Source organism: Homalodisca vitripennis, chromosome 2, assembly GCF_021130785.1.
Source record: "Homalodisca vitripennis isolate AUS2020 chromosome 2, UT_GWSS_2.1, whole genome shotgun sequence".
In the NCBI taxonomy this organism is placed as follows: domain Eukaryota; kingdom Metazoa; phylum Arthropoda; class Insecta; order Hemiptera; family Cicadellidae; genus Homalodisca; species Homalodisca vitripennis.
This window is the reverse complement of record NC_060208.1, coordinates 233,117,767-233,135,610: the sequence shown is the minus strand read 5'-3', so window position 1 is coordinate 233,135,610 and position 17,844 is coordinate 233,117,767. Positions and strand designations below refer to the sequence as shown.

General features: G+C 32.5%; 1 protein-coding gene across 1 annotated transcript in view; it reads left to right on the top strand.

Annotated features, from left to right (window-relative positions):
* Positions 1–5,587: 5,587 nt before the first annotated feature.
* LOC124355493 (G2/mitotic-specific cyclin-B2-like) overlaps positions 5,588–17,844 on the top strand; it is a 30,652-nt gene continuing 18,395 nt past the window's right edge. The window contains 2 exon segments of the mRNA XM_046806650.1: positions 5,588–5,793; positions 12,105–12,283. Of these exon segments, the coding sequence (XP_046662606.1) occupies positions 5,764–5,793; positions 12,105–12,283 (209 nt within the window). The 5' untranslated portion in view covers positions 5,588–5,763.

Below are 17,844 nucleotides of genomic sequence, written 5' to 3'. Positions count from 1 at the left end.
CTGTTTTAACTTTTTTCACAACTTGTGAAACGAGAGGTGAAAGTGCCAACGACGAGAAAGAAGATCCGTAGTCCACTGAGTCATTATTTTGTAGCGGAGATGTCAGAGGAGTAACATTTCGAAACGTTTGTGGGTGCTTGCCCGAGTGGTTGTCTTTGTGGAGTAAAATTGTCGATCTTTCAGAGTCAGTCCTCACAGTTGCGGTGCAAAGTCGCCCGAGACACCTCCACGCAACATCCCCATTCGTAAGTGTGTGAGACTCACGGTATTTATAATTTCCCCCACTAAGCACGGCTTACCCGTTCCAGTTTTTTCAACTACCAATACCATGGTGGTATTTTGTGAGTCCTGCACTTTAGTATTTACTGCACTAGACTAGCATTGGCAAAAAAAAAAATAAATAAGTAAATAAAGCGCAGGATTTAATCTGTAAGAGGACAGACTGTAACACTCCAATGCTGAAATGTCCGTGATTTATTACCAATTATTGCATATAATTATAAATAGTAATAATTTATATAATTAAGTAATGAAGAAGTCTGTTGAATGTTAAACAAATGACTAAATCACTTTGTCAAGGTACTAAAAAGTTTCTCAATTGGGAAGCATCAATCGGCCAGAGACAATTAACTGGTTCACTGATAAGCGGACAGGTCTATAAACTGGATGGGCTGGGTGCGGGGGTGGAAGCGGTTATCAATGAGACAGGTTGGCCCAGTAGCTGGCGCTCTCAGTGTTCATTAATAAAACTTGATGAAGGCGTTACTAATAACCGAACATTGAGAAGTTTTATTCTGAGTTCGTGTGGAATCTCAATACATATGACATAACCTCACAATAACCAACAAATATTACATATGTTACGTTTCGTTAAATTATTAGACTTACATGAAACTAATTTATTTTCCTAAAATATAGCTATTTACAGTCAAACAAGAGGCTATGTGCGGCAAAACAAATCACTATTGCAGTTCCAATCAATAAAACATTAAGCACTCCTGTCGCGCAACAACCTGCTCTCACATGTGGCGATCATGACCATATATGTGAAATATAATCTAAATCTACCTAACATTAAACAGCGATTGAAAATTTAAGCAAAAGTTCGGTAAGTAGGCCGTAACAATTATTATTTAGGTTTAAATTTTTATAAAATGTTAAGGTTAAGTATACAGTGTTTACGACAGATTACACCAGTAACGAATTTAAAATAAATTGGAATTACTGTTTATACACTATTATAAAACTCGATAAATGGGGGAATGCTGGTATGTGAGGTACTTGAAACTGGTTGGCTTCCTTGAAATTATCATGTGGCATTTTTACATTGGCCCAATGAATAATACAATAACATTCTTCATCAGCCATTGTCATTCTGTCTCAGCCAAAAATTCCGAAAACAACAAGACGAGAAATCTATTATAAACGATTATTTTGAAAAAGTGCATGATTTTATCAAGGATTGTCCACTCTTCTCTTTATACCAAGTGTAGGTTTACAAGCAGTGTGGTGAAAATAGAGGCTTTCTCACCAAATGTGTATATATATATATATTATATACATTTATATAAATATATTTATTTATATAAAAGTAGACGGGGACTACAAAAAACAGGTGATTTGTACGGTTTTCACAATTCCACAGGGCTGACAAGCGCAACCATGTTATTCCTGGATATCATCTCGGTACAATTGATGGGTAAACCAGAAGAAATACGTTAGTTATGTATTACAATACAAATAATTAGTGGTGTGTAATTTGCAACATAAATAGTATTTATGTTGTAACTACACATTACCGGCAGCTCGCACGCAATTTCATGCTGAATATCAGGGTTTACGTCAACTTTCAAAACAATCGCAAATAGCTTCAGCATTAAAAGCACAAAAATCTAAACAGTAACATCCATAATAGTATATTGCCAAGAGTAACCTATGTACCAAGTAAAAATCTCTAAACCTTTATATCAGCAGTTATCGCATGGATGGTCAGACAGACGAATAGACGACACAATTTTAAAAAGGTCATGTCTGGCCCTTGATAATTTATATCCTGCTCAATAATTTCAGTGTCAGAATATACGCTATATCAGTATATAGAAATATATTGGTATTAGAAATTGTTTATAGACTAACATTGACAGCGTGTGAAAAGCATAGTTTAAAGTGCAAGAGATGGCTAAGTCCTGGGCCGTTTACATTATAGGGAGCAGAGGCCATGAACGTCATGGCTACCTGAGCACACTGTAACGGCTGATTTATGTCTTTTTACTTCAGTTACTTCTTATTTCCTTCTTACTATTACTTTAGCTGGGATTAGTGAATACATACAACATTAATCAGTATTTAAATGTAATTCCCAAGTACAATATATACAATATGGATACAAGAATTTTTATAACAGGAAGCTGTTTTATGAGGTTGATACAGCAGCCATAAAAAACATAAAATACTGTAAAACATACAATACATATGTATTGTCTAAAAATGGTTTTTGTCTATCAATCTGTATGTATAATACGGGGTGTATAAAAGTCTCGCGTGGGCTTGATAATTTCCGAACGATTACAGGTAAAGTAATAAAACTTGGTACATAATAAATAAACCAAGCGCACCTATAAAAATCCTTTTTGAAGTAAATGCCATTTTTTGCCGTGTCCAGAGGATTTCTCGCAAGGAGTCAGAAGATAATCTTTAATGAGAGCATAAGTTGAGTATATCATATTAAGGTTCTTATTGGTAGAGTACAATACCACAAATCTTACCTCAAAGGTTTCACTCTTCAAAAAAATAAGCTGGTTTAAAGTTTGAATCATTTTTAAATGTACGTTCTGTACTAAATGGTTTAATATTCTTCTCTTGGCTCAAGTTGTGTGAAAGTTCAACTTAATAAATGAATCCTGGACTTAAGAAATAGTTTTTTAAAAGGTAGTTAGTGACTCTTTACATCCAATGGAGGATGGTCTACAAGGAGTTTCGGCAAAATCATTGAACGCAAGCACAGCTCAAGATGTACGTCGTTTTAAGATGTAATGTAAGATGTACATGAAAGTAAAGTCCAAAGCCCAAAATAAAAATAAGAACTTTCTGTTATAATAAACTAATACCAGGGTTTCCCCTTAAACATTCATCTTTCCTAAACAACTCCTTTACAATGGTCGTAATATATCACTTCTTGAATCGTCCCAAGTACCGGCCGAGAGACTAGGAGGACTGAAGCTCGGTGAGTCACATACATAGTGCTGGACTGCAATAATACAACGTTGGATTTTTTTTATTCTAAAAGGTATAAGCAATATTTACTATTAATTAAAGAGCTCGCTCTCTAAACCTTGATGCAAAAGAGGTTAGAAGCGATTGAGATTTTTTAAGCAGCGGAGAGAGCAGTACATAAAGTACGTTTCGCCCTTGTGTTCAATAAGGTACAGAGTGCATTATGAGAAAGTTTAGAAGTAACTGCCCTGATTTAGCGAAAGTAAGTAGACTTTAGAGGAGCTGCCGAAAGCTGGTGTTATGACTTTTATCAAATTATGTAACCGCCAATATTATTGTAACACGTTGGTAGTAACGTTTATTGACAGAGGGATCACCATAGAGTATAAAATGAAAGGGATTGCACATCTATTATTTATTTTTTACTATACACCCAACGCTACTTATAACAAGTAAACAATTGTAATGACATGTAGGAATAAAACGTAAATTTAATTTAAAAGTTTATCACATATATAACACACTATTATAAAATAATAATACTAAACTAATACATAATTATTGAAATAATTCAAATGTATTCTACGAAAACACTCGTCTCACTAGAAGAATAGAGCATAATCTATCAAAAAATATGTTTTTTTTTAATGAAATATATTTTCCACAACAGCGTTTCGAGAAACAAGTGTCGAGAACAGTAGGCTGAACTAAAGGAGATAAGTGACTGCGAAGAAGTAAACAATTCTCGCCTCCCAATACTCGAATCTCAACACTTGAGAGAAAATGTACAGATCAAATATCTTAAGAAACTGTCTTTGGCACAGAAAGCAAGATGGCGTGGTTGACATTGCACCTTACGTCAGTTTTGTATACATTGAAACTAACTGGAATGAAGACAGATACATGCTCAGATGATAATCAAGTTTCAAACTGTAATGTATACTTATTGAATGGACCAAATAAACTGCATCTCGGACGAGTCTTTAAATTACGTTCTGAAAGACACATTCAGTTAGAGACACATTAAGAAATTGTTCTATTTTACTTGGTCATAGCATTCACTATGAACAAGCAGCATACTTGGTTTTATTCACCGCACTATTAGACGTGATCGTCGATGTAATGTCTATGGCACGAGGCTTAGATACAGTTATTAACAGAGTCTTTTATCAACTGATATTCTTTCTACTACTCTTTATCACAGTGGAGGTGTTTTATGTCTTGATTTGTTCTAAAGTATTTTTTGTTTCGAAATTTCAACGATCTCCTAACCGCGGTGGGTTAATAAGGAGGTTCATAACCCTATTTCTCTTTCTAAAGTTCATCCAGCACACCCACGAACTTGAACGTCAGCTGTCCCACCAATACTATGGTTACCACAGTTTCATAATTTCTGAAAAACTGTATGATCCATAATATACTAAGGTCTAGACTCGTGCGAAAGGCTGCGATTCTGACATAAGGTCTCTCAGTCTAGAACCACCACAATAAACAGCTTCACTTTTGAAAAGCTTCTCTTGTTTCAGTTCCACCAAGTACAATGGCCTCTTTGAAATTGTAAGGAATCTTTCTGGTTTGACTTTTAAGAGCCATTTAAAAGCATTGTATGTTTCTAGCTTATAGGGATTATTTATTTTATTTAGTTATGTAATTAGTCATACGTATGATGTTAGACATTGAATTGCTCTGTAAATCAGGAAACAAGTCTGAGAAACGTACGCATTTTTTTATTATTTTTATTTACAAATATCGAGATATGATCTCGCTACTCAACCAAGGGAGGAGCACAAAATCACTCTCTTTTGTGTGGAATTTCTGTCATACATGCGTGTCTTGCTTAACCCAAACTAGATGTTTGAGCGGTTTCTTGTTCTGAGGTGAAAAAGTCATAAAAAAACTCGGAACTAAAATATCCTGCGATGGAAGAGACTTATCAACGGAAGATTATTAATTTATTCCATTCATACATACAAAGCATGACATGCTAAGACAACTATATACATATATATATACATACATATATATATATATATATATATATATATTTAATGCATATTTATCATTTTCTAATTTTATATGTAGTTTAGAATTTTTTTGATTTATATAAATTCCATAAGATTTCTTAATTATTAGACTGATTTTTATGGTGTGATTGCATTATGTAACAAGTTATTATAGGTTCCAAATATCATGCCCTGAATATAAGTAAATGAACGTAAATATGGGAATAGAACTAATACTATAAGTTGTGTCACTTCCTTATAGTATTCGCTCTCTAATATATTATTAATATGATTGTGTTTATTGGGAACAGTTTTTCGTCCGTCTGTCTATGATTTTCATTGTCGGTAATTTTCAACCAATAGCAAACCGTATTCTACAACAAAAAAGTCGTCATATTAATATTTGGCTCCTACTTGAAACCTAACGAACATTTTGAAGCCCTGGTGGATTGAATATTATTTAAAAATCTAATTGTAAAGTATTTTGTAGATCATCTATCGTTAAATCTAATAATTTTATCATCCAAGAAGTCATCAAATAGTACGAATGGCTTTACGAGCTAGAAACACAAACGTGGTAAGTGGTTCTTAATTGTGTGTGTCAACGAAAGTTAGGCAAAATTTTAATAGAACCTTCTTGTAACATACTAATAATTGTTATAGTCACCTAGGCTACACGTTTTGTTTTGCTATTCTACTAATTTCTCTTTAATATCATTAGTTGAGCCCAAAGTACTCTAATAACCTAGCTCTAGTATGGACATAATTTGTCTTGTAAAGTTCATGATTTATCATGTCTATGCAGGCTGCGTATAAAATTAATAATAAATTGATTGATGATTTTAAATTGAAGTATCAGTAATAACAGTTATAAAATAACTGATTATTATTGACATTTATTTTTTCTACTGTCAAGCTCAAGTAAAGTTAAATAATAGGCTGTTATAAAGGAAGTATGAAAAAAGGTATCTGTTATAATTTAAAAATGCTATTATTCCAGATTTTTAACTGTGTTTCAATTCAATTCTAGTGTCCACCATTATTATCTTAATCCAATTATATCTTTCCTACTATATATATAATTACAAATAATTTTGATCCCTTTATTCATCTAAAAGGCAGCTAGCCTAGGTTTACGTCATATACTTATAAGGCCCATACTCAGACTGGTTTTCACAAACAATTTCACTTGGGTGGGCGGCTACAGCATAATAAGCGGCCACTAACACAATTGTATGATTATCGACTTTAAATGTTGATACTATCGAGTATGACATTTTACCTATAGGCTAGTTGGGTAGGGTACGATAAACGGACCCGGTTTTTTATATATCGAATAATGTAATCATCGATACCTAATATTCGCATATCAAGTCCTAGACTATCAATCGATATAAAATATCTATAGTCCTCAATAACAATCATATGAATTTAATATTTACAGGGGTAGGGTACGATAAGCGGATCCGGTTTTTTATATCAAAGAATGTAATCATCGATACCTAATATTCGCATCTCAAATCCTACACTATCAATCGATATAAAAGTATCCATAGTCCTCAATAACAATCATATGTTTTAAATTAAAATATGAATTTAATATTTACAGTGATCAAACAAATTATTATAACCAAAATTAGGTTCAACCATATTTGCTCCTCTAACAGTTGCAGTTGTTTCTTTCCCACAAATTTCACATAATGGGTTTTTCGGTACGAGTCCAACATGTTGAAGTAAAAAAAACATGTCTTATCATCTTTCAAAGCAATGCCGTTTAGTTTTCTAAAATTGACTGTCATTTTTAATAATAAAATGTTACTTATAAATAATTGAAATATTATTACGAGTATTATTTGAAAGTGTTTACAGCTGTTGGTGTAGATTATTTAAGTTAATGGTTCAAAATAATTAATCAGAATCGATTGATTATATATCGATGGTTGTGATTAAGTAATATCGTTTGCCAATTTCGATATAAAAAACCGGGTCCGCTTATCGTACCCTACCCATTTACAGTGATCAAACAAATTACTACAACCAAAATTAGGAAAACTGAAGACGACCATATTTGCTCCTCTCACAAATTACAGGCTGTTTCTTTCCCACAAATTTCACGTAGCCTAATGGGTTTTTTTCGGTATGATTCCAACATGTTGAAGCCACGAAAAACATGTCTTATCAACTTTCAAAGCAATGTGTAGTTTTCTAAAATTGACTGCCTTTTTGTAATCAAATGTTTACTTATGTAAAATTGAAATAGCTAGTACCCGTGTATTATTTAAAAGTGTTTACAGCTGTTAATATAGATTATTTAAGTTAATTATTCAAAATAATTAATCTGTATCGGTTGATTATATTGATGGTTATGATTAAGCAATATCATTTGCCAAATTTCGATATAAAAAACCGGGTCCGCTTATCGTACCCTACCCGGGTAGTTATTTATAATTAATCATTGCCAGCTTTCTTTATTTAGACTAATGATGTCATTACCAGCTGTTGTTATTTCGTTAATGTAGGAGAAGGTTAGTGACAATGACAAGAACAATGGTAATTAATACGCAAATATTGGCTCAAAATGTTTTTATAAACAAAGAAATCTTTAAAAGCTCGTCTCAGAAGTGAGTGCCTTGCTGATCATCTTGCATAATATATGTATCAACAAGAAATTATGATTATTGGTGCTGATCCATTCATGCATTTTTAAGTGCTATGAATGTCTACCCTGTGAAGTAATAGTACTACGTGGTTCAAAATTACTTTGCTAGTCCTGGTGGTAGCAATATAATAAGCGACCACCAACACAATCGGATGATGATTATCGAATGATATGGAATCCATAATATTCATGACCATCCCAAGGACTGAAAGCAAGTTGTCGTACAAAATAACGTAACAGATATTTAAAAGAACAATATGGTTTGGCTAGTTTTCAATCGTAGAAATAAATATATCATAATTTACAAATTAATATTTAAGAATATAATTACAATAACATTTACTTACCTTATTTATTTTTAAGGATAAATGTGACTGCTTATGAAACAAAGAAGACATGTACGTCACTGTTCTTGCCACCATTAGTCAATAACAAAACCCAATTTTAATTTTAAATTTATTTGCAAACACGTTTTTGTTTTGAATAAATTTTTGAATGATGATGTCAAGCTGAACAGCGTTTTAGGCTTTAAAAATGGGAGACTTTAATAAGCCGCCTACACGTTATTCGGTTGTTTTTATCGAACAATTTAATATATTATCCTACTTTGATATGTAAAACTCTTAAACAATAAGAGTAATAATAAATTACCGTAACAAGAAAAACCTCGTACATTACAATTTTAAAAACAAATTTAAACCTAACCTAACAAAACCAACTATATGGCCTAGAATTAGATATCAAAGAAACCTTACAATATTTGTGACTTGCCAAGCTTGATATCAATGAGTAACTGATTTTTGAAATAGAGAAAAGAATTCTCCTCATGGGTTACCAGGAGCCAAAGCCACGTAAACAAATCTCTTCAATTGTGAAAAATATCTCTCGTATTTTCCTCATGTTCATCGCCATTTACAAAGTCTCAAAATATTAGTTACTTCTTGATGTTTATTGTTTACATTAAACTTACTATAACTAATAAGTTAAAATCATATGCTAAGTTAAATAAAATTGTAATATATAATTATTCCTTCCGATAAAAACAACTGAATAACAAGTGTAGGCCGCTTATTAAAGTCTACCCTTTAAAAATGTTAATATAGATCAGTTATTCTTTTATATGTAAAAGAAATGTATTTGTTTCAGATCAAATAATTAAACTTTACTTAAAGTCTTTCTGGGCAGCGTAGTACTTACGATTACTCTAGCCAATCTGAAATATTATTCCTGCAGATACTGATGCCGTAAAAACTACATTAATTCATTAAAATTCGTAGTTTATTTTATTTTAAACTAAAATAGTATGTGATTTTCGGTATATTCGTAATACCCAATTCAGAATGTTCAAAAAAGTTTTCTCAAGTGAGTTTTTTGCAACATCGTATTTGTTCTGACTTCTTGTTATGAAACACTATTTTGATTTCCACCTTTAGTTCTAGTTTTTATCTTCACATTACAAACAGGATACAGTACTTTGTTTTTTTTTTTTTAGGAGCTAGCTTCTTTTTGCTACCATTTAAAAACATTGCTCAGAGTTAATAAAAACATTTTGAGCCAATATTTGCATATTCATCACCATTGTTCTTGTTGTAACTAGCCTCCTCTTACATAAACAAAATAGCAATAGCTTGTAATGACGTCACTAGCAACAGCTGGTAATAACATCACCAGTCTAAATAAGAAAGCTAGCAATGATTATTTGTGAATATCTAAAGGTCAAATGTCGTATTTGATAGTATCGATAATCATCATCTGATTGTGTTGGTGGCTGCTTATTATACTGTAGCTGTGTTTCCTAGCACATATAATACATCTCTTGGTATACACCTTTTTGATGTAAAATGTTTATACATGTTAGTTTTTGTCTCAATAAGCTATATCCCAGCCTCTAAGAATTTTCATTTGCTTACAGTTACAAAACCAGAAGTGATATATTCTAAACCAGTTGATGTTACTTGGTGAACTGACATACATTTAAGAGATTTATCCGGACTAAAATAAGATGTTTCAAATAATTGCCACTCGACTTCAATCCCAAAACTTCCTTTAAGCAAACATAATTAGAAACCTTTTTTAATCCTTGTACTGAGTGGTGAAGTCATCACAGAAGGGTGATCTTTTTAATAGGAAAAAGCATAGTCTACTTCAAAAATTTGCAAAGTCTTTTTTCTAGAAATTATAAAGGCAACTGAGTTTTGTTCCAGACAATCTGATATGAAATATATTCAAGATGTTTCAATTTTCCCATCAGTTTGTAATAAGTAATGAAGGGTTGTAGGGCAGCTTGGTTAGCTGTCCAGAGAAAGGATTTTATCTCAACTCGTATGATGAAGGAATAATCTTTTACCAAATCACAATTAATTAATACATGGCCTTCTGTTAAATTTTTGTTTATTTCACTGTAGTGTTCCTTTTGCTGATTAATTATAAATTTATGTATTTTAATAGCCTTAAATATGTTTCTAAAAATCACAATACAATTTCTGGTGCTTTTTTCTGATTTATTGTTTCTATTGAACACCTATCGATAGTTAACCACTTTTTATAAGTACCTTCATCTATTATTTCATTACTAAATTTGTTATACAGTAAGTCAATTCACTACCACAAAGGCATTCTTTACACACATTGATGTAACAGTGCTGAGAAGGTTGATATGATTGATAGACTTGTATTCGAAATTTGAATGTATAAATGATTATACTAATCAATATAAAAACGGCGTCCGTTTATTGTACTCTAACTTAATTATTATTTCAATGTTTTTTCATTGTTTCTCTGTGTACCTAAAAAAAAATTAATTTCCTTTAAACAAACGCGTCCGATGGGATACACGATAGTCTGAGGTATTTATTTAAGATAGGGATCAAATTTAACAAACCATCAAAACAGGCAAACAATAAAAACTCAATAAGGAAATACATTGCAACGTGTACTCCATTGGGTGCACAACACACTTTACAAAACCCCGATATTTATATGATCGGGTACACAAAGGCAGTTATGAAAGATCACATGTACCATTCGGGAACGTGTTAATGATATCTTCTGTGCTTACATATTTGTACGTTTTTAGTTTAACACGCTAGTCCTGTCATTTAGTGGGGGCTCTCTCCCAACTCCCCCCCCCTCCCAAGCAAGGAGGGTTGATAATAATTGTTTAGTGTGTTTTCTAGAATTATACCTACATTGGTTTGACGATTGTATGCAATTTTTATAATTGTTGACACAATAAAAAGTATTATTATTATTATTATTATTATTGGTAAACATGTTTCAGAAAAAACGTAAAAATCAGATAACTTTTATTAGTGTGGGTCATGCTATCCCGTGATGGGGTGCCTGTTGGGAATAGTCAACACCCTCTAAAAAGGGAAGAATTGGATAATAGAATATGCATTATATATCTACTATTGGGTATAGGAACACAGGTGTAAATTTTCAATAAAATGGGGAAATAACTAATCCCAAGAGCCGTGGGGTAACCATGTACTTCTTGAGGTCAATTCTATGAAATGATAAAAAATCATTTTCAGGCTGCTTGACTAGTTTTATTTTTAAACAAATTTTTATTTTATTCCCACATGAGTTATAGTTCAAAACGAGATTTTAATAAATTTTATCTTAAATTCTATTTTGGAGAGGTGGCCATTTCTTTTCAGGTGCATGAGCTAGTTGTAGAAAGTCATTAGGTCATCTCCAAAATGTGCAATACTACAGTAATGAATCTTGCACCATATCTTAAATCAAACTCTTTTCAACAAATTATATTTGTACAACTGAAAGCTTTCAACTAACTTTAATGGCTTACAAATGTGTACAAAGTTTTTAATGAGATTTGTGTAAAAAATGCACTTTTTAGGGTTAAAATTCCTGATAAAGGAATAAAGTAACTATGCTATTATTCCAATTAGAGTAAGATATGATAAAATACTTAACAAATTTACAGGAAAATGTCTAAATTATGTATCCTTCATTTTATTATACATTTATGAAAACTGGCATTTTGAGATTTTGAAGCAATAGGTATCTATCTCTCATGGTGCAATTTTTTAAAATCTGACTTGCGCATAAGATACATCTATGTTGTAGTAAATTAGCCTACAGTAAAGGTTTCAGTCATGGTTTTTTATTCTGAAACAAGGTATGAATCCTTAAATTTCAACAAATTCCTTGGGTAGATCAATAATAGATAAATTGTGGAATTCACTAAATTGTAATATTTTCAGACCAGAGCACTGGACCAAGAAAATGTCTCAAATGCTCTTAAAGGAAAAATAAACACTCTTGCCGGGCCTAGGCGAGCTGCCCTGGGTGACATCACCACAAATACCCAACCAAACACCAGAAACAGGGGTGCAGGTCTATTGAAGAAAGATCCCATCAAACCAGCTCCTCTAAAGGCCAAGTAAGTTTGTTTTTTCTATTTTTATATTGTTTTGTAAATTATTAAGGACCTGACAACACCTTATTAAAATCATATTGTCTGTAGGATAACACTGATAAGAGACTTCGAGCGTGGTACATGGTTTTCTCATGGATCTAGTAAGAACCCTATCGATTTTGATGTTTAATGGTTAAAAAGCTGTATGTCTGCTAGTCTGTGTATTGGACTTGTATAGTAAGAAATGTGTATTTAGTATACTGAAATCATTATAAACTGCCAAGAAATAATTTCAAATAAGTTTAAGTATGGTAGCCCACAAGTTGATTTTGTTAAATAGGTTTTATAACCAACATTGTAAAATTGTCCATAGATTCTATCCATAGAATGAACAAATCCTAAGACACTAATCTTAACGTAGTTCCTGAACCAATGCCGTTTAAAAAATTCATTAATTTTTTATAAATATAACAAATACAAAACAAACTCTATAGACTCTAACTAGAATTCTTATACAGATAAATAAAATCTACTTTATATTTTTATAACCACCATTTGATGCAGCTATCTCCTGGACTGTACTACTAAATCTTAAAGGTTAACGTAAGAAAAGCCTATGGATGGTCCCGTACCCCAAAAACTTACAAGCCAATTTTAATAAAACATTGTGTACACATTTTAGACGTAGTCTACTATTTTTTCTATTATTTTCTAAAAAAAAAAACTCGTAATTCTCTAATAATTTTTATATTTTAACACGAGGCCTTTCGACATCAAAGATGCCATCGTCAGGTGTCTACTGTACTATATTACAACTTTTATTCTTAGGCCACACCTATTTTTGGAGCTTTATCAATGTTACGGCTGAATTACAGAATCCACTAATTATAGGTGGGCTCATTAAAAAACGTATGTTACCTCAAAAAACGTGCAAGACGATTTTGATAAAAATTTGTGTAGTAAAACATTAAAGACATAGTCTCCTATATTATAGCATGCATTTCAGCAGGCTTTGCAGGTGTATGACCACTGCTTGTACAAGTGAATTATATTTCCGATACTAATGTCGAGTTTGCCTTATTGCCACAATCAAAAAAATACTGAAAAAGTTAATATACAGGGTGATTCATGAAGTTCTCCCCCCACTTCTACAGCACATTGTACTAGTAAAAATAATGAAAAAATGTTTATATAAACATAGGTCCGAAAACGCTTTGTTAGCGAGTTACAGCTAGCGAAAGATTTCGCCTGAATTCCTGGGTTAAAGAGTAAATAAAGCCATATGAACTTTTGGAAAGGTTAATTAAGTAAGAAATATTGTGGATTTCTTATGTATTTTTACCTGATAAAGCTAATAAAATAGGTTTCAGAACTGTACCTGTAGTAGTTTTTGAGGGGATTCAGGGTTTTAAATGCAAAAAATTTGGGGCACGAAACAATGTTTTTTTAAGTTTGATGTACAATAACTTTGTTAAATTGGTAATAAATACATAAAATCAACAAACATTAAATTGTAGAGAATTTAATTCTGAGAAAAATTGATATAATCAAACTCTAAATTAAATCAGAAATAAGTACCAAAAAATCGATTTTATTCAGTATAATACATTAATAGCTGTAAAGAAATACCGTTACGGTATTTAGTTAAAATAAAACAAAAACAAAATGTTTGGGTACTTTGGGATTATACCGACCACACCAGTATGAAGAACACGAAAATATAAATTTATAGAAACAAACATGATAGAATGAAAAAAAAACAACTCTTTAATTACAAAATTACAAGCATTTCCAGGTATTGTGATCGGTATTGTTGTCGCTGTTATCTTATCTTTCTCGAGAATCCCGATTACGGCAGGCCGCGCGGCATCACATGATTTACACGGTACATAATTTATTGCCTTTCCATTACAATTCAATTTATATTTCTGATCAGCCCCTCTAGAATTTGATATTTTACTGATAGGTACTATCTCGAGGGATGTTTTTTCTTTCGTCAACATCAGCGCGGGGCAGCACCGAAGGTGCTGCTTCGCGCTGATGGCCGGGGGCACTCGCATTTTGGGTGGCGGGAGTGTGATCAAGAATAAAAACAAGTTTTGAGTGTTTTTTCAATAAAGAGTTTAGTTTTAGTTTGGTAATGTTTGTTTTTTATTGAAGTTTTGTGTTTGGAGAAATGTAGAGCTAAAACACGGAAGTACAACAAAGCGACGCACCAGCTGAACGGGCGGCGAGACTCTGCAATCACGTTGCTCGACTTTGACCTCTGTCTGAAGATGGGGAGGGGGTTTTGCGATAAGACAATTCCTGTTTTATATTGAAGAAATATTGTTCTACGCTAATCTAGTAATCAGTAGAAGCAAAATGTCAAATAACGATTCATGTCTGGGTTGTGGTCGGGTATAATCCCAAAGTACCAATGTTTGTTCCTTAATGATGAGATAAATTGAGAAAACAAGATTAAACTGTTAAATAAATTTGTTTGTAAATAAAAATATCATGTTTTATTACGTTGTATTTTTTTTTGTTAAATAAAAATTTACATCAAATGTTCGAAAATAAATGAAGCAAACATTTTCCCATTATTTACTAATCATCGAAATGCAGTTTTTTGTTTCATTAATTTCTAAGTTGGTAACGCAAGAATAACAGCTGATCAAAATGGTATTCTGTACTGTTACGTTAGAACTGTGTATTAGTGGTGTTTTGCAAGCTACAAGCAGGAGGATCGGGTTCTGTGATCGTGTTATTAAATGCAATTTTTTCTGTGAGTTATAATTCGATTGTTTATTCAGCGAAAAAATGCCTTACTTATTTACATCAGAGGAATACGCTGATATGGTTTTTATTTTGGGTTGTTGTAATGGTAATGCTAGAGCTGCTGTAGAAGAATATGAACTACGTTACCCTAATAGGAGGATTCCAGATACCAAAACAATTTCAGGAACTTTTCGTACTCTTCGGGAAACAGGATCACTACCAAGTACTAGAACCAATTATGAACGAGCTGTCCAACTTGATGATGATATTGTTATTAATGCTGTTCATCGCAGTCCAGGTGTAAGTACAACGACGTATTTCTAGGCGGGATAGGAGTTTCGCAGTCAACGGTGTGGAGGTCACTTAATCGAAACAAATTTTATCCGTTTCATAAACAAAAGGTTCAACATCTACAGCTAGGGGATGGTCCGCTTCGCTTGGAGTTTTTGTAACTTTTTTGAATATTAATAATCAACTCTACAAGCGTATTTTGTTTACGGATGAGGCACAATTCACTCGGGATGGTGTCAATAACTTGCACAATGAACACTCATGGGCAGAATAAAATCCACATGAGGTAGTGGAACAGAACTTTCAACACCGATTTAGCGTCAATGTCTGGTGTGGCCTTTTGCACAATCGGCTGATTGGACCTTTCATATTACCTGGACGCCTAAATGCTGAGTTCTATTTACATTTCCTTCAAGAAGAGTTGCCGCAGCTGTTAGAGAATGTTCCTTTACATCTCAGACAAAATTTGTACTTCCAGCATGACAGAGCACCTCCCCCACTTTTTCACGTGCCGTTTCTGCTTACTTAAATCATCAATTTCCTGGACACTGGATTGGTCGTGGAGGGCCTCACCCTTGGCCACCAAGATCACCAGATCTATCTCCATTGGATTATTGCATCTGGGGATGGATGAAAGACATTGTATACAAGACAAAAGTGAATTCTCGTGATGAATTAATTGCCCGTATTATGGATTCGGCTGTGCAGATACAGGGAAGTCCTGAAAAATTAAGAAACGCAACAAAAGCAATACACAAACGTGCTGCAAAATGTATTGATAATGATGGCCTCATTTTCGAACATTATTATAAAAAGGTGCGTACGGTTGGCCCAACCTGATTAATTTTGCTTAAAACTAGTACTTATTTCTGTTTTATTTTTAGACTTTGATTATATCAATTTTCTCAGAATTAAATCTCTACAATTAATGTTTGTTGATTTTATGTATTTATTACCAAATTTAACAAAGTTATTGTACATCAAACTTAAAAAAACATTGTTTCGTTGCCCCAATTTTTTGCATTTAACCCTGAATCCCTCAAAAACTACTACAGGTACAGTTCTGAAAACCTATTTTATTAGCTTTATCAGGTAAAAATACATAAGAATCCACGATTATTTCTTACTTAATTAACCTTTCCAAAAAGTTCAGTATGGCTTTATTTTACTCTTTACCCAGGAATTCAGGCGAAATCTTTCGCTAGCTGTAAACTCGCTAACAAAGCGTTTTTGGACCTATGTTTATATAACATTTTTTTTCATTATTTTTACTAGTACAATGTGCTGTAGAAGTAGGGGGAGAACTTCATGAATCACCTGTGTATATGGCCATTGTAATTTATTTAATTTTTAAAATATTTTTGTTCCATAACATTTTGTCTTGTTTCCCGATCAAGAAAATATATATCACAGATCAGAGAAGTTTACTTCAATCAGAAGTCAACTGAAATAGAATTTATAACAGCCTTTGAATTTTTAGTAAAACTTAAATAGTAACTTTGCCATTCATGTCTATCTAATACTTAATATTTGCTAAAAAAAATGTACAGTTAAAAGTACGTTGAAAATAACACTATTTACGTGTTTACATCCTTATAAACTGAAAAATATTTTTAATCCTTTAGAACTTTTAAAGCTGGAATTGGTACTTTAGTTCAAAAGCACAGTCCAGTAAACTTTCATCTAGCATAGTTCTTGCCGACTGGTTCAAAGGAAGTCTGTAGTTAAATTCTAACAATCTTATGATTTAAGACATTTTATGAGGTAAATGAGTACTTACCTAATCATTGAAATGAAGAAAGGTATGAAAACTCCTTAGAGAATTTACATGCTATAAATATAAACAAATTGAGAATAGTGGTAAAATTAATTAAACATACGGTTGTGCTGTCATAAAACAATGTTTACACATTTGATTACATTTGACATGCACTTTCAATTAATTTCATAACTTTAGAGACCAAGATGGGATTTTTCGCTACTTTAAAGACCAGTGGGGCGTAGCTCAGAGGGATTTTATATAAGAATATGCCTACAATCATCCCAGGGACCATAAGAATGTCCATGTAAAATTTCAGTGCAGCCTGTTGAATAATTAACATATGAAAACAAAACAAACCGGTACTTTTGCATTTATAATATTATTAGGATTACAACCCTCATTCTTTGTCCGCACCTATTTTCAGAGCTATATTGATTTTACGGGCAAAAAAGCTCAAATCAGTAAGTTATCGATGGGCTCGTACCTCTAAAACGTACAAGTCAATTTTTATAAAACTTTGCATACAAATTCAGGACAGCCTCCAATATTATATTACAACCCTCATTCTTAGGCCAAGCCTATTTTCGGGCTATATTTTTTAAGAGCCAAATACGGAATCTGTAAGTAATGGATGGTCTTATACCTCAAAAACATAAAAGCCCATTCGGTAATATAATATAGTAGACTATGACTAGAATGGGTATGCAAAGTTTATTAAAATGGGCTCGTATGTTTTTAAGGTTGGAGGCCACCGATAGGATGTCTTCAGTAC